Raw genomic sequence first — 18,232 nt, forward strand, 5'->3', positions numbered from 1 at the left:
GCTTCTAAAATTGGCAATTTAACTGACCCACTTTGAAAGGATATTTCAGTAAATTGCTTTAGAGAAAACCCCTTCTGAGGGGACCATTTCCTTTAACCTGCACACCTCTAACTTGAAGAGGGAAACTGAAATATACATTTAATTTCTGAAACATCAGCTTCTTTTAAACAAGCGGATGTAGGTCACGGGTATCCCAGAACCCGCAAACTAAATTCTACCCTTATTTGAATCCTCCTTTGGATGGCACAAGATGAGTAAAATTTGGACTTAGATATAAATATTAAGCATATATAAAAATTTTGTACCTTCTCCATATAATTTTTATTAAAAACCCCACTAAAATTAGACCTGGGAAATGTTCTGATCAGCATGTCAAGGCTGTTACACTGAGTGTCACTTCATGGGGCACATCTGAGCTATTCGTAACCCACTGTCAGAGCAAAATGATGGGACTATTTCCTAAAAAAGGAAATATCAGAGAATACACTTGATGTTATAGAATCCTAGAGTCATAGAATGGTTTGGGTTGGGAGGGACTTTAAATATAATACAGCTCCACACCCTGCCATGGGCAGGGACACCTTCCAATATCCCAGGTTGCTCCCAACCCTGTCCAGCTTGGCCTTGGGCACTTCCATGGATCCAAGGAAAACCACAGCTCCTCTGTGTAACCTGTGTCTTGCATCATTTTGCATCTCTCAGCCTTCACAAAGTTTCTCTGGAACCCCTTTGTCCTCTCCCTAACTTAGGAAGTTTAACTACATCCAGCAGACTTTCCAAACTCCTTTCCTTAGGAACAAAGCACTGCCTCATAGCACGAGAGAGGGAAAATGAAAGCAAAATTAAAGGGTGGCAAGCTCAAAACAAAGTTCACTCATTTTTTTTCCTATGTGGAGAGTGACTGACTTTTGGGAGCTCACTATCACCAAGCATTCTGATCAACACTGAGATATCACACCTGAGGTTTAACCGTGAATAGAAGTAGCCCAGTTCAGAGGAGAATTGAGCTTGAGCAGGGACATTGCTCCTCAGACATCAAGAAAAATTGCAGCCCTTGGGAAGAACATGAGAGCAATTTGATGGTGGCCAGCTGTCCAACATCTGCCCAATCTGGGGTGAAAAGACGTCAGACCGACCAAGGAGTGAACAGATCCAAACCTGTGCCAGCGACATTTAGGTTTGATATCTACGGCACCCCAATTTAAAATCGAATACTTTGCACCCACAAATTTGCAACGTTTGTGGTTTTGTCACCATTAGAGTGACATGGCTGAAGGAATGACATCATCTACAGATCTAAGATATATCCTGTATTCCACCTGTGTTAATGGAACCTATATACATACACTTCTTAATTTAGGTTTTGGTCAGAAACCACAGTTAAGGTTGGGGGAAAAAAACACCTACTCCAAATTATTTTGCACAACCCAGAAACTCTTATAAAAGGTCCAGCAGCAGATGTGCCCAGACACCTTCAGCTCAGCAGAACCCAGCACAAGCATCAGAAGCAGTAAGAGAAGGAAGGAAGATGTCTCCAACTTTTTGCGCTTCTCTGGTAAGAACTTGAATTCTGAGTTTATTTTCCCCCAGTTTGAGAGAGACTTATTTAAATTCTAATAGATGGAATAGGGATCTGCACCCACCTTTAAAATGCTTGTTTAAATCATTAATAATTAAAAAACTTAAAATGTGAGAATGCTCATGGGGCAGCAATGAGACTGTACATCAGTGACATGGGCTCCCACAGCATTTTCTAAGGCAAGAAATACATTGAAAACTCAGCCTTAGAGTGTCTTTCTTTTTGTTATACTCTTTCTGCTATCTTCTCTATTATATTATTTTCTATAATTTAACATTACAACCAGATTACAACTGGGTGTAAATATAACTATCAGCACTGTGAGAATCAGTTAATGAGAACAAAAGTGGATGTGACATACTGCACATTTTTCCATAATTACTCCAACCTGCAGTAGGGGCTTTAACCACCAGTTAGGCTGACTGTGGATGAATTTCACATCTGTCCTGTGTCCTAAATGTACCAATTCTCCCCAGCTCAGACCCCTGCTCCTTGTGCTGCTGGCCGTGCTGTCAGCCAGCAGTTCTGCCCAGGGGAAGGTGATCAAGCCTGGGCTCAAGCCAGAGAATCTCTTCAAGCAAGCATCTGCTGGATGCCTGACCCCAAAAGACTCAAAATTCCCCCAAACTGTGAGAGTCAACCTCAGCATCAGCAACACGAACCAGGACACCAAAACCAGCCCAGATGTCAGCAGCCGCTCTCTGGCTCCGTGGGATTACAGGTATGATCCCTGTCCCTGTGGCCTGGAAAAACACTGGATGCCCTGGCCAAGAAAAACGCTTTCATCTCTATTTTCAGTGCTTTACAGTTGAGAGATTTTGGAAATATGAGAGTATCCACATCTGTATAATCCTCTTTGAAAGAGAACCAGTACAGAAAGCAGCACAAAAAAAACCCACAAGGCGTAGGCAGTATACAGAAGGCAAAGCAAACGACTTTTATAATTTAAAAATTAATTTGTATACTGGGGCAAGCTTTATATTCTAAAGCATTCTTTGTGTAAAATATCATTATAAAATACCTCAGAGGGTTAATGATGCACCAAATTCAACAGTGGTTTAACACCAACGTTTCAAGTTTTGGGGAGGAACTGAAGGATTTTGGGTCTGTTAGTTGAAGTGACACATTGGAAAGCTCAAATCATTTCTGATAAGTCTTTCAAAGTCAGTGCCTGCTTGAAGCAAATCCTCTGCAAAGGCAGTTGCATGCAGCCATGCATTTTAAAATATCCAGTATTTAGTTACTTACATTTTATTTCGGAAAAACCTGCAGTCTTGGAGAAGCTGCTGTCCCTCCGTAGGCAATGCACCCCAGGATGCACAGGCTCCCGAGCAGGGAGCCCAGAGTCATCCTGACTATCATGCCTTTGGATTCAAACCTTCTCTTTCCTGCCAACCCCCAGGATCGACGAGGACCACGACCGCTTCCCGCGGCTGATCGCGGACGCCGAGTGCCGCCACACCCGGTGCGTGACTCCGGAGGGGCAGCTGGACCACAGCCTCAACTCCGTGCCCATCATGCAGGAGATCCTGGTCCTGCGCAGGGAGCAGAAGGGCTGCCAGCAGTCCTACAGGCTGGAGAAGAAAAAAATCACCGTGGGCTGCACGTGTGTCACGCCCTTGGTCCAGCACCAGGCCTGAAGGGAGCTGGAGGTGCAAGAGCAAGGAGCCACAGGGAACTTCTTTGCATGGAAGAGGCCTGATCCAGCCTCCAAAATGCTGAATCAAGCCATAAAATTTGTCAAGAATACAGCAGAATATATTGAAAATTAGGTGTCTCGGTTAAAAAAATAATGTTTTCTCCCAAAATCTTGAACTCCACAAATTCAGAATCCAGACACCTTCATGTGCCAGGCTGAAAAGTAATGGGAACTCTATCCATCCTTAGTTTATACACTTTGAAATGTCTATTTATATAAATCTATTTATGCTGGTAGAAAACATGATAATAATGTATTATCCTAATATATATTTTTAACTATTAAGGTAATGTTTATTTATCTTTATGTAATAAAAAAAAATAATTAGTGAAAATCTCTTTGGTATTCTCCTTTCTTTCTAAAGAAGTGTTCCTGATAAGGCAAGAAATCACTCTGTAAAAGAGATTTATATGCTGTTAAATCCTCCAATTCTTCTGATAACATCTACCTCTGCAGTAGAGAATGTAAAGCCCATGAGAAAAAAAAAATTAGGGAAAACACCATTTTACCAATAGAGAAACTAAGATACCTGGAGGAAAATTATTCATAAAGTGGTATCAAAGAGATTAAAGACGAGAAAAAAAAAAAGAAATTTCTGCTGGGTAATTACCCAGTTATCCACCTAATTATCTGATTGGAAAAGGATTTATAAAGATGGGTACAACACAGCACTTTGAATACTTCTTTGGGGGGAAAGAAACTCCCTCCCCTAAAACAGCGAGTGCACTTCCACTGCTGAGCTTTAACTTCACTCCAAAATTACCTGTGAATCTCAGCCCAACCCATCTCAGCCCATTTTCCATGGAGCAGAGGCACCACCTGGGTACGCAGGGGGAGGCTCACGAGAGTCAGGTGGGGGACTGAAGCAATTAACCACGTCTGGCTGATCGCAATCGTGATTTTCTCTGTGTTCGTGTCCTTCCAACACGTTTTCAGCTCTTCAAAAGTGGAGCACCCTGCCGCAGCACTTCATCTGCGGTTGGATGGCGCTTGCGTGGGTGGGTGTCTGGCACAGCAGGTGGGTTTATTTAAAGCACACTTGGGTTAAAAGTGCCCCAGTGAACATGTTCCATGTTTCAGAGGGGAGGGCAGGCTGGTGAAGATGTGGATGTTTTGTTTGCTGCTGTCTCGGGGAGGTGTGGCCCTGCTGAGGCACTGGCAAATGCAATAGCAAATACAGAACTTGTGGAGACGCAGAGCTCAGGGCTGAGAGTCTCTAACCAGAGGGAAGGTCCTCTCAGGTGAAAGCATCTTCTCCAGATCCAGCTGTGATCATCCCAACTTTTGCTACTGGGGATTTTTCCCACCAGCTGTTCCAGTGAGCCCAAACCCTCCCTAACCTGCTCCAGGTGGGTCAGCCTGTAACCTAAACCCACAGCACAGCCACACCATTCCCTGACCTGGCAGATAAACACTGGACCAAGGAAATATTGATTAATTCAGGTTGACCACGGTACCTGCAATCACAGCAATGAACTCCTGTCTACACCATTAGTTACCTTCAAACATTGATACAACTTTGCCTAAACATAGAAATCTAGGAGTGTATATGATCCTAACTTAGCTAGTTTCTGACATTATCTCCAGTTATTCTTCCTTAAGGTCTCCTGTAGGTCCTGAACTTTAACCCAGCTGACCCTCCCACAAGTATTAAGCAAGAACAGACTTTAAAAAAAAAAAAAATCCTAAAATAAAAAGCATCAAGGAACACTTATCCTTCAAGGTTTTCAAAGATTTATATAAATATCAATCCAGGAAATTTGAAACAGAACTGACTTCCTTGTTTAGATAATCTTTGGATGTCCTACCACTCCTAGAAGGAGTATTGTCAAAATATCTGCAATTAGCCCAAGTAACTTCCAACAGTTAAAATCACAGAGAGTCCAGCCCTTTCTTCCCTGGAAGTCATGTGCCACTAGCTGGAGTTGGCACATGTATAGTAGGGACTGGAAAATGCTGAGAGATCTATACTGAGGTGTAAAAATTCAGAACCAGGTCAGAAAGAGATGACATAGCTGGAGCATGGAAAAGCCAACAGATTTCTTCTAACAGACTTCACAGATCAGCATCATCATCATCATCATGGAATGGTTTGGGTTGGAAGGACCTTAAAGGTCATTTACTTCCAACCTCTCTGCCATGGGCAGGGACACCTTCTGCTACCCCAGGTTGCTCCAAGCCCCATCCAACCTGGCCTTAGTGAAGATACACCAGGCTCCCTTGCACCAGCATGATTTTTGTTGAATCATTTACCAACCCAGCTAAATCTGAACCTTAGAACAGAACCACTTTTTATTTATTTGGACAATTCTGTGCTCATACCTACAGGCTGCTTGGGTGTTCTACATGCTCCTGCAGAAGCATTTAATCGTTTAATTAATAAGTTGGATTTATAGGGCCAGAGGACTATTTCCTTTCCTACTGCAAGTTCTCTCCTAACTCCTAGCACCATGAGCCAAGAGATTTTCCTTCACTGATTTCCTTCCTTGCTATGTTCAGTTGGAAAGGTGCAGAATAATCCCAAATCAATGCATCCTGATAAGGGTGACCTCATCAGTGTCCTTATTCTTCTACAGTCAATAATGATCACAATGAGAGACCAAAGAGAGTAGAGCTCCTCTTTCACCTATGCACAGCTCTTATCAGTTTGGGGTTCAACAGGTAAAGATTGTTCCTCCTTGTTTTCAAGAGTTTCAGTGCAAATTTCTGCTAATTTGATGCTCTTAAATTGTATTATCATTTGGAGGAAAGGGGGTGGAATTGCAGCAAAACCCTCTCCAACATTAGAAGTTTCCAGTCCAGCACTGCTCCCCATCTCAGTTTCATGTCAGTTTGCAAAATCTGAGCAGCAGTAACTTGACAACCTGTGAGTAAAAGCCACCAGGAAGGGAAGTTTCAACTTGGATTTTTGCAGATAATCACACTCATCATTGCCACTTATCAAAGCAATCTGGATAGAAACCAGATGCTTCTAAAAGGTGCTGCAGATTCAGCTGTAATGAGGGCCAAGAACAGAAGTTTCAGAAGTCTGAAATGAAAAGCCACCCTGAAAAATTATGGGGTCAAGTTGGAGAGGAGATAAACTATCTCTATTCATTTACCAGAACTGGGAACCTTGATCATGATGCAAATGTATTGTGCTTACTAAGAATGCAGATAAAACAGAAACATGATGGTTTGTACTGATTTTACTCACTCATAGAGAGCTGTGCCCAGGAAAAAAAGTGTTTTGTCAGTCTATGAGCCCCAAAGTACATCAAACATATTTTTTAATCTTTTGTTGAACTTATAGAAAAAGTAGAAAAGCTGAGCCACTTTTCTGAAGGAAGAATAAATAAACAGTTACACCAAAAGCAAGAAGGGATTTCTCTGATGAGCTGAGGACCTGAACCTGCTGCCCCTGGAAGTATGGGGAATAAGAACTAGAAACTATGAAAACTAGAACTAGAAAATATGAAAAATGTTTTTAATCATAGAAGATCCTGAGAGGACCAACAAGGACCACTGAAGTCCAGCTCCTGGAACTCCTCTTCGTGAGCAGCAAAGGCAGAAAGTGTAGTCTGTAATGAGCCTGGCTGGCATCCTCTCAGTTCCTGACAGCCAGCACCAGCACATGTCCCATCCCCACCAACAGCTCTGGCTCTGCCAAGTGATACCAGACAATCACAGATATTTTAGTCAGGTTTGAGGTTTATTTGTCACTGCCTTGCAACAGTAGAAAATGCAGAATCAGCCCACTCATTCTTCTCGGGCGCAAGGTTAAAAATAATATCGAAGGAAAAAGGAGAAGGAGATGGAAACAAAAGGAGATTGTGGCATTATAGAATGGTTTGGGATGGAAAAGACATTAAAGATCATCTCATTCCATCCTCCTGCCATGGGCAGGGACACCTTCCACTATCCCAAGCCCCATCCAAACCGGCCTGGACACTTCCAGGGATGGAACAGCCACAGCTTCTCTCTCCCACTGCCTCACCACCCTCACAGGGAAGGTCAAGGAAAGTCTCCTGTTTTGGAGGTGATGGTGACATGGGAGCACGTTTCTGGTCTGGTCTCTCGAGCCATCTCCAGAACCAGCAGCTGATACAGAAACTTATCCTACCCTCTGTACCCATCATGTTGGCACCAATCCACAGATCCCCACAGGACTGCTCAGAAAATCACTCTTCCAGAGAATTTCTGGTCTGATCAGAAAATTGCTCATCACCTTAAAATTTTGCCTGTAATGTTAAAATCCCTATAAACCATGTTGGCTTTCCTTTTTGTCTGCCTTACCAAACAGATAATTCTTGGGTTTTTGCAACCTTTTAGCTTGCCACCTTTGCATTCTTTACATAATTAATTTTGTAACACTTTCCAAAGCAGTGATTTTTGTGGAATAGGTTGCTGTGGCCTTTGAACACTCCCGGGAGCACCTGTCTGTGGTCAGGGGTCCAAAGAGGCCTGAGATACTTCCTGGTCAACACGACCACAGGTCACAGCACAGGTCTGGGAGGGGGCATCTACCTGTGCTGGGTCACTGCTGTGCCCCTCAGCTCATGGCAGTGCAGGGGGCTCTGCATTGTACTCAATCCAGCATCCCACAGGAGCTGCCACACCAGGATCAGCTGCCAAAACACACAGGCAAGGGGAGCAGTGAGCAGAAAAACAAAGGTAGGAGGTTAGGGAGAGGAAATCAGGAGAAAAGGAATAGGAAAGGCCACAAGGCTCAGGTACCAACCTGTGACTGGAGGCTGCTTAGCCCAGCAGGTTACAGGAAGACACTGTGGCACTGCTGCCATACCCCCAGCTGTGTCTTCTCCTCCTGGTAAAGCAATCCAGTCCCTGTAGGCTGCTCCAAGTCCCCTTTCAGAGACAGAGATGCCCAGCTGGGCACCCAGGGTCTGGGGCCACTGCTGCAAACCAAGCAAAGCCTTTAGCAAAGGCTGTGAATTGCACTTGCTCTCGGTGCTGATATGACTGTGCTGTTTATAAGAAGCATAAATCTGTTTGCAGTGTTCGCTGATTCACGGAATCACAGGGTGGTTTATGTTGGAAGGGACCTTAAAGATCATCTAGTTCCAACCCCCAAATTAATAGATTGCTGGCAGCAAAAACCAGTACCCAAAAAATAACCAGGCTTGTATTTACAAGCTGCTGCACTCTAAGAATTATGCCATTAGGAGGAAACAAACCCCACGTACAAGCAATGCCTCCCTGAGTGGTGTGTGGTTTGCAGTCAAGAGCTCTGCCTGCAAAGCCTCATGACCCATGGGTGAGACTTCCTTAATTAGCCACCTATGTATTTTCCTAATTAGCTACTTCATTATCCATCCAGTCAGGACCACTCTTAGGGTAAGCTGGTGGGTGTTTAGGAGCATCAGCACAGGATGATGCCATGAACCCCGTGTCAAAGTAACAGTGACTGAGAGGAGAGATGTAGAGTATTTTTCTCCTTGAAAAACAAGTGAGGGCAGCCCCACAAGGCAGGTTTGTGGAGAGAAGTAGGTCAGGAGTAAGAAGCGGGTTGCGATTTCCTAGTCAGCGGTTACTGAAAGAGGAGAGCAGGAGATGCCTCCCTGGGCTGGCTCTGCACCACATGAAGAGCTCAGTGGTCATAACAAAACAGCTGCTGCCACAAATGGGTGCAGATGCTCCTAACTGAATGAGAAGGGCACCCACGGATGGTTGGAGTGGCTCCCAGTGACCCACGGGGCACAGAACACACCCGACTCAACAAAGAGCACCAGAGGACGTAAGAGCCTGAATGAGAGCTGTGGGACTTAGGGCAGCTCTTCAAAACGCAGTTTATTGTACCCAAGATGTTCCAGCAGTCCAGGGTGATGGGTGACAAGCCTGTGCCTACAGCTGTCACACCAGCTGTAGACCTGGACACTCTTTAATTTTGGTTACAATGCATTATATACTTTGCTGAGCATCTTAATACATAAGAACCAATCTATACCTTTACTTTTACCTATAGCCGGTCATAACTACTATAATTACCATATTCATGTTATTTTCTCCAATCACAAAAAGTTAGTATGTTACAGTTTAAGCTAGAAGTTGTTTTTCAGTTTTTCTTGCAGTGGAAAATTCTGAGACCTTTTTTCTACTTGCAACATTGGCAGTCTTGTTTGTCTGTGGAATCTTTTTGCTTGGTAAAAACATGTTCTGTTTCCTTTGCCTTCTTAGTTACCCAATAAGACTGACTCAGCAATTCTTTTCTTCTATATCAAAATTTGCTTTCATTTCCATTCCTTCTTCAGAATCTACATTCAAAAAAAAACTTTCTGCCAAGCATACATATCTGTTAAAATTTCTTGTCAAACTTTCATCCGTCCCAACAAGAGGAGACATCATAGAATTGTAGAATCACAGAACTGTGGAATGTTTTGGGTTGGAAGGGAACTCAAACACCATCTCATTCCATCCCCTGCCACCTTCTGATATCCCCAGTGGCCCAAAGCCCTGTCCAACCTGGCCTTGATTAATCTAGACCAAACAACTCACCTGGCCCACCCTGAGGAGGAAACCCAGGGTCTACCTGCACCAGGTGGATCTGATTTAAAGTGGTTTCTGTGCAGTCAAAATGAAATACTAGAATGCTTGCATGGGTTTGTCCTGATTTAAATGTAAAAGGAAATGCAGGCTTAAAACCTCCTGCAGCAGAAACCAAAGCAGAGGTCTGAGAGCCTGGCTCAGCTCTGGATGGAAGAGAAGCAATGTCAAAAAAAAAGCGATATTGCAGTAATTTGATAAAAGAGTAGATAATTATAGGATCATGGAATATCCTCAGGAACACACAAAGATCACCCAGTCCAACTCCTGAACAGTGAGCTGTGCCAGGCTGTGCTCCTTGTGCAGCTCAGGGAGGGAAAGGGCAATTCCTCATTTCCTAAGGCAGGACACCTCAGCTCAGCAGGAACCACGCCCTGCAGGTACAGTTCTGTTTCCTTGATGTGAGGGATCCTCATCCACCACTTTAATCCCAGCACCTGTGAATTACCTGCCTGGGGAGCAGTGAGATGAAGCCATCTGACATCTCCCTGCATTCCTGCTCAGCCAGCCATTCAGCTGGGGGAGGAGAAAGTTGTTTACAGGGATGAAAGCTTGCCTGGAGGAGGATAGGACAAACCTTTCCCAGCTCTAATGAACCATCCCAAAATCTGGCTGCAGCCCTGGAATGTAACATCTCCTGTCTCTTTTCCCACCATCCCTAGAGGTTATCCCAGAGGTCTAAAAAACCTCATTCCATTGTCACCTGCAGAACCTCCCTTCACTGCTTTCAGCCTCTTCTTTGAGTCTTTTAATCTATTTAGGCTGCAAGTTCTCTTCTGCTCCTTCTTACTCATCTCACTGCACAGGAAAATACCCGATCTGTGCTGAAATCTCTCAGTGCTACTGCAGCACAAACCCATTATCTGTGTCTCTTCTCATTCTGAACTACCATGAAAAAACATTTTTTTTAATAAAATATTATTTTTATTCAGCAGATAAGTTATTGAATAAATACAGATAATTTTTTTTTCTACTCTGAGCACACACAGAGCCATAAATACAGCCTTAAATAGAAGATATAAATAGAAATATAGATATCTGTTGGTTCTTTACCATTTTAGCACTCAACAAGTGGAATCAATTACCTCCCAAAATGTTTTGCAATAAATCAATTGCAGCAGTGACATAAACCCAGACTGTGGTGACAACCAGGCCTGGTGGCACCAATGTCTGACTGACATCCCAGTAAGCAGGGATGGCCAGAGGAGGGAAATGGGATAGGGATGAAGAAAGGAGGGAGAAGATGCAGGATGAGGAATTTTTTGTGGCAGTGCTGGTGGGCATGTATTCAATTAGGGCAATTTACTGCCAAGGACAACTTCAGAAACTATAATTAATTTGGTTCACCAAACTGATATAAACCGCAATGGAAAATAAGTTTTTAAAAAGCACTGCTTTCCCCTCTCACTGCTTGGGGCCACAAACAAAACTCTTCCTCCCCTCCACATCAGCTACCCATGACCCCCATCCCAAAATCTATAAATGAACAACAGCAAGAATCATGACTTTCACGAGACAATTTGCTCAGATGTGGAAGGGGAATGACGCGTCGAATTCCTGGAGGGCGAGGCGGGCAGCTGTGGGATTTCACCAGAGGGATTTTTATGGGAAATACTTCCTCTTCCCAACGTTGCCTGCCCTGTTGGCTGCTGCTAGGACTGGTGCTGGATGACGGGGGTGACGCAGGTGCAGCCCACGGTGACGATCCTCTTCTCCAGGCGGTAGGAGGGGACGCAGCCATGCTGCTCCCGCCGCAGCACCAGGATCTCCTGCTTGATGGGCACCGAGTTGAGGCTGTGGTCCTCCTGCCCCAGGGGGCTCACACAGCCCGACAGGCGGCACTGGGCGTCGGCAATCACCCGCGGGAAGCGGTTGGGATCCTCATCCAGCCTGGGAACGGGGACACAAAACTGATTTAAGCACTCGGATGTCGTGGTTTGGTAGGATCTTCTTTATATCTCTATCATCCTATTTACCTGTGCACTCTCACTGTGAGACACAAAGGATTTCCTTATCCTCAGTGGCTTCACAATGATTTCCTAGAAATGGAATCAGCACTAGGAGGGTAATACTGCTGTATCATTTTTTAGGAACCGATGAATGGACTGGAGCTGGGTTAAATAATGCAGAACTCACAACTGGCCTATTAATTTCTGTTTGGTTTTAATTTCAGCATTTGGATGTTTCTTTCTGTTAGGAAAATGTGAAATGTCAATGTACTCACATCATTCTTTTCCTAGAGGAATAATTAATTTCATTATTATTTCAATCTCATGCAGCACTAAAGGCTTGGGCCAGAGGGGTTAGAGAGCTGCTCGGAGGAGCTGGGGAAGGGGCTGGAGCACCAGGAGGGGCTGAGGGAGCTGGGAAAGGGGCTCAGCCTGGAGAAAAGGAGGCTCAGGGGGGACCTTCTGGTTCTGCAGAACTCCCCGACAGGAGGGGACAGCCAGAGGGGTCGGGCTCTGCTCCCAGGGAACAAGAGACAAGAGGAAACAGCCTCAAGTTGCTCAAGGGAAGATTTAGATTGGATAGTAAGAAAAATGTCTTCCCTGAAAGGGTTGTTAAGGCCTGGCACAGCTGCCGAGGAAGGTGGAGGAATTATCATCCCTGGAGGGCTTTAAAAGCCATGTGGATGTGGCACTTGGGGACATGGGTCAGTGATGGCCTTGGCAGTGCTGGGGAAATGGCTGGACTCAAAGACCTCAGAGGGCTTTTACAGCCTAAATGATTCTGTGATTGATAAAGACTGACAAGATGATTGGAAACCATTCCAGTGATAGCCCCGTGCTCTACGAACAGTTTCTCCTGAAGAAATCTCAACTAATATCAGAATGTCAGGGTGTGTCAAGAAGTGTTTGCAATATTCATGGGACTCTGGGAATATGCTGAGAATGAACCACAGACACCACAAAAAAGCATCTGTGGCACAGCCCTCACAATTTAGAGAACAACTGAACAGTTACCTGTAATCCCAGGGAGCGAGAGACCGGTTCCTGACATCATGGACCATCCCAAAGGCATGATCTGAGTTGCTGATCCGAATGTCAACTTTCACTGACGTGGGGAATTTGGGATCCTTTTGGTTCAGGCAACCTTCCTTCAGCCTTTCAGAGGCACCAGCCTTTCTGTGGGGTAAGCTCCTCACAGTGAGGGCTAAAACCAGCACCAAAACCAGCGATCTGAACTGGGAGAAAGAAAGGTGTCGTTAGTTCTGCCCAGTCAGGAAAGAGAGAGCACCAAGAGCCAAGTCTTGGTTAGACTGGACCATTTTCATACTTATGTTTGTGTGAAATGGGCCAAGATGAGCAAATAGCAAAATTATGTTAATAAAACTCATCATAACTGATGCTAAACTCTGATTTAAATTCTGGTTCACAGCTGATTCTGCACTAAGAAGAGCATCTGTCCAACAAGCTATGAAGATCCTCCTCTGTGGTCACACAGCACCATCTTTTCATCTAAAAACTGGGGTAAGGACTCAGCTGACCCCTGTGCCTAAGCTTAAAACCTTGCTCAGCCATGGCTTTCTCAGGACAATAAAAACTGGCCACCCACAGCTATCTGATGGAAATACCCCTTTTCCCAAGAAAATCTGGGATTCTTGGGCAATTTCCAATAGGCAGAGTTTTAGTAAATATTAGAATCATAGAATATCCTAAACAGAAAGGGAACCACAAGGATCATTAAGTCCAGTTCCTAAAAGGAAGCCAAAATAAACGCAGGGCTTTTAAGAAAATCACAGGAGCTGACAGTGCTGCAAATGCTACCCAGGCTGAAATTCAAATGCATAGGTGTCCACAGTGAAATTTCAGCAGTTTTGATAACATGTTGTGTGCAAAAAGGATTCTGCCATCCCACATCAGCAGTACTGATGTGATAAATAAAGAATGGGTAGTCCAGCACGCCTTTGTCACTCAGTCACCAAGCAGCTGCATCAGACACACCCAGCATCCCATTCAGCTCCCAGCAAGGCTAAAAGGGTTTTCTGCACAAATCAGGGGATCTGCACTCTGCTTTATCCCTTGCAGGAAATACATCTTATCCTTTAATTTAGATATAAGTACTTACCCCAGCAGAGCTTGTGAAAGCCATGGTAACCTCCCTGCTGCTTTGGGTGGATGTTAGGGCGACAGGACAAGAGAATTCTCCTTCTCTGAGACCCTTTCAACCCTGCTTGTGTCTCAAAGCCAGTTGTGCTCTCCATTTTATAGCAAAGCTGAGGCACTGCCATCCTTTCCATTGCAGCACAGCTGGCTTACCTAACCCGAGGTTAGGTAAGGAGCTGATACTGCAATTTTTAGCCCACTTCCTCCCATCTAACTCCAAAAAAGGGAAGGGCAAATACTACTACCAGCATCCCAAATCAGCCAATACCATTTATTCAGGCAGATCAAGAGATAAGGAACAAAAAAAAAAACCAAAAAAAAAACCCAAACTGTTCAGGCAGGTGGGTTTTTTTTTTTTTTTCACTCCTTTCCACTCCCCTCTTTCTAATAATAGTGTTCTTTCACCACAAACTCATGTGGATGCACTTTCATGTGCCTCAAACAAACCCAACAGCAGAGATCAGCAAGCTGCAAAGTCAGGCACCCAGCAAGGCTTTCAAAATGAGGGCAGGACATGGAACCTCACCATTTAACCTCCCTTCAACTGCACAATCCACAGCCACCCTGGTCTTAGGGATCCCTGTGTCTGGGAGGGACTCTGGCAAGAGAATTCCTTCTGGGGTGTCAGGACACCAGGAGCTGGGATGCCTTCCCTGCTGTGGTGACACATTGTGGAGAATTCTGAACACTCATATACACCCTGTCAGGGCCCTGACCACCTTCACCAGGAGCCCCATTCCAGCTCAGCTTTGACTCCCAGACCCTGCCTGAGCTGTGCTGTTGGAATACTGGTTTTCTGTCCCTTCTCTGGCCCTGTAAACTCGGTGCACCTTGGAGCAGCATTTCTCCTGGATGGGCTCCTTGGACATACATAGTGGTGAATGGAGCTGGTGAAGGGGCTGGAGCACCAGGAGGGGCCCAGACTTATGGAATAATCTGGAGCTAGTCCACCTTGATATCTTTAGCACTTCCCCACACACAGTTTCTTGCTGATCCACCTTTATTCTTTCCTTTGCACACTTTGCTCCTGCTCTTGTACATCCCATAAGTCTTGCACAACCCCAAAACACTCTAATAAATCCCATGGCCCTGTAGCCAGCAAGGTGGTGTGACGAAAGCCTCTCCTGACTTGTCTGGTGGGACTCATGTGAGATGTGGTGGGACTCGGGTTGACCATTGTCCTTGAAGAGCCCTGAATGAGCTGGGTCAGAAGTTTCATTTGAATTCCTCCACCTGGTCCTGTTCCTTCGTGTTCGTGAAAGATTTGACCCCCCCCCTCACAATCACACAATCCTCACTTAAAAATTAACAGGAGAGGGAGGCATGAAAATAAGTGGAAACAGGATTCTGCATCCTGTGGTCCAGAAAGAAGCAGCCACCAACTGGAAAGTTTGTGCTTGCGGTGCTTTCCTGGAGCACCAGCAGGTCTCTTTGGGAGTAAAAGCTATTTTTATGTCAGGAAACAAAAACAAAAAAAACCAAAACAAAACAAAAAAAAAAAAAATAAAAACCCGTAACAACTTGATGAAGCTTATTTGTGGGAAAAAGCCCTGAGAGAAACCTTTCCCAAAGCTATGTAGCCAAGCACTAAAGTGTAGGACTCTTCACATAAATTCATCTTCAGTCATCCAGGGAATCAACAGATTCCTGACATTTTCAGTCCTAGAAAAAAAAATCAGAAACCTGTTACAAATTCACAGAACTTTCCAAGGAGAAGGGGCTAATGGTGCCTGCTCTGTCACCTGCCTTGAATCACAGCAGCAGAAATCTCCATCAACTGATGCTTTACATCACTGCAGGATGTTGTCATGACTTTGTGGTCTGGTTCAACCCACAGCTCAGAGCCCAGCCCCTCTCCTCCTGTCCGTTTGTCACATTTCAGGTTATCAAGTCCACATGAGGCAACACCAGTGCTGTGACACATATTCCTATTCTGACTGTTCTAAATATTCACCAGCACATCTACTGAGATGTGACACAGAGAGTGGAGGAGCAAGAGAGGGTAGAATTACCAGAAAGCCACTTTTTTAGCCCAGAAACTGACCTCCTTTTTTTCCCCCCTGAACGTTCACTGTGAAAGCAAAGGGCACTGCCATGAAAATGGGTTGGATTGTGCAGGAATGGGGTTGAGTGGAAATGGTTACGTGTGACGAAGCAATGACGTTGTCACGCCAAATACCGGGTTAGGAACCCCCACCACCACTTTCCACTCACTTCTTGTGTCTTCAGCAGCTTGTAACTTCAGCAGGGATTCCCTCTTTGACCCAGAATTTCCTGCAACTGAACTTGTCTTGACAAGTTGAAGTTTACTAAAAAAATTTCATCAAAAAGAAGCCACCAAACATTAATCATCACAAGGGAGGAAAAATACTTTTATTCCTAGAATCACAGAATGGCTCTGGTGGGAAGGGACATTAAAGATCATACAGTTCCACTACCCAAGCTGCTCCAAACCCTGTCCTTGGACACTTCCAGGGATCCAGGGGCAGCCACAGCTTCCATGGGCAACCTGTGCCAGGGCCTCCCCAGCCTCACAAGGAAGATTTTTTTCCTTCTAGATAGGAATATAAAGTTATCTCAAAAAGCTTTTCCCTCTCACACATCAAGGGCTTGGAGTAGGGATGGTGACTTGGAGATTAAAGAGTATTTTAGTTCCACTTACAAGAACTCTTCTACTCTTGAGTTCCTGTAAGGAAACAGCAGTGTTTGCACTGCAGGATATGTTACACACTTAGGTTCAGGTTTTTGTGGATGATTGAAACACAGAATAGTATGGGTTGGCAAGAACCTTACAGACCATCCAGTCCCACCCCCTGCCAAGGGCAGGGACACCTTCCACATGACCAGGTGCTCAGAAGGACTTCCACAGCCTGCAGCAGTTAAAGGCTGAAATCACAGCCTTCAAAATCTCCAGATGACAGGGCCAAATAAAAATTTCAGCTGCAGCACAGGACAGCACAGCTTTGTACTTCCAGCAGATTGCTCCTGCCTCTCCAGCCACCCTTTGGCAGTTTTTCCCTTGTCAACAAAGATCCCTCCCCCAATTGCAAAGGATGTACCGAGGTGGCCACCAGCACACGGGGGATGGTAGTCACCCACAGCCTATAGCGCCGGGCTACAGCATAGGGAAATACCCAGATTTCTTTACCCTGGAGCTCCTCCTGGTGTCCTCTCACGGGAAACTCGGTATTAGCGGTTCCCCAGCGGTAAGGGCAGGGAAGACACAAAATCATGGAATTATGGAATGGGCAGGGACTCCTGCCATTAGCCCAGGTTGCTTCAAGCCCCAGCCGGGCCTTGGACACTTCCAGGGATTCAGGGGCCTCCCCACCCTCACAGGAAAAAAATTCTCCCCAGTATCCCATCTATCCCTGCCCTCTGGCAGTGAGAAGCCATTGTCCCTGTCCTGTCCCTCCATCCCTTGTCCCAAGTCCTTCTCCAGCTTTCTTGGAGGCCCTTTAGGCACTGGAAGGGGCTCTTAAATCTCTCCGGATCCTTCTCCAGGCTGAACAATCCCAGCTCTTCCATCCCATCTCCAAAGAAGAGGATCTGTGTTTAACTTTCACCAGTTTTTGCAATTTTGAGCCAGACCTTGTCTGAAGGTCTAAGGCTGCTCTGTACCAGCACAATACATCCACCCAGAGATCTTCAGGCTGCAAACACGCAAAATCTCCTCCAACCTTGCTGTCATGGCTTTCTTGGATGAAAGGAGCTCCAAAATCTGGCTTTTAGAGCTCACCAGGCAGCTGAAGTCCTTCCACAGCAGCACAAATCCCACCTGTGTAAGTGCAGCTGTATCCCCCAAGTGGGAATACTACATCCCCCTGAACAGCCAATCATGGGGTGAACAGTAGAGACATTTTTATAACCCAAATAAAGATTTATGGCACCCAGGAAGAAGGGAGCTGTGCAAGTGTCTGGAGATAGGCAGTGACAACGGCAAACCTGTTCAGGGGTTCCTCCAAAGCTCAGACTCACAAAGACAAAAGAAACTAAAGAAAAAACCCAAACCTTCAGCAGCTCTGGACCACAGGCAGCCAGAACTGGCCTGATTGTGTGTTCAGCTTCTCTTGAAAGTTTGCCATCCCCAGGACATGATCCCAGGCTAAAGGCAGGAGGAGATGGAATCCATCTGTGCCAGGGACACATTCCCTGGGCAGCTCTGAGACCTTCCAAGTTCCTTCCCTGGGGACAAAACCCCCATCAGGGGTGTGAAATCTGGAAATTCAAGCTGCCCATGGGCAATGGAACAGGTCAGACTACACCTGGCCCTCCATTGCCAGGAATCATCCTCCATAAGATGGCTGG

At 45.3% G+C, this 18,232-nt stretch overlaps 2 protein-coding genes across 2 annotated transcripts; one reads left to right on the plus strand and one right to left on the minus strand.

The window, feature by feature from the left end:
* The first annotated feature begins 1,528 nt into the window (after window positions 1–1,528).
* On the plus strand, window positions 1,529–3,219 carry IL17A (interleukin 17A). Its single transcript, XM_053938898.1, has 3 exons — window positions 1,529–1,555; window positions 2,056–2,300; window positions 2,982–3,219. Exons 1-3 carry the CDS (start codon window positions 1,529–1,531, stop codon window positions 3,217–3,219), a joined length of 510 nt encoding a protein of 169 aa, XP_053794873.1.
* An 8,251-nt stretch (window positions 3,220–11,470) lies between these two features.
* Window positions 11,471–13,910, minus strand: LOC128785949 (interleukin-17F-like). Its single transcript, XM_053938846.1, has 3 exons — window positions 13,887–13,910; window positions 12,782–13,002; window positions 11,471–11,708 (listed from the first exon to the last, which is right to left on the minus strand). Exons 1-3 carry the CDS (start codon window positions 13,908–13,910, stop codon window positions 11,471–11,473), a joined length of 483 nt encoding a protein of 160 aa, XP_053794821.1.
* Between the last annotated feature and the right edge of the window lie 4,322 nt (window positions 13,911–18,232).

This window comes from Vidua chalybeata, chromosome 3, assembly GCF_026979565.1.
Source record: "Vidua chalybeata isolate OUT-0048 chromosome 3, bVidCha1 merged haplotype, whole genome shotgun sequence".
In the NCBI taxonomy this organism is placed as follows: Eukaryota; Metazoa; Chordata; class Aves; order Passeriformes; family Viduidae; genus Vidua; species Vidua chalybeata.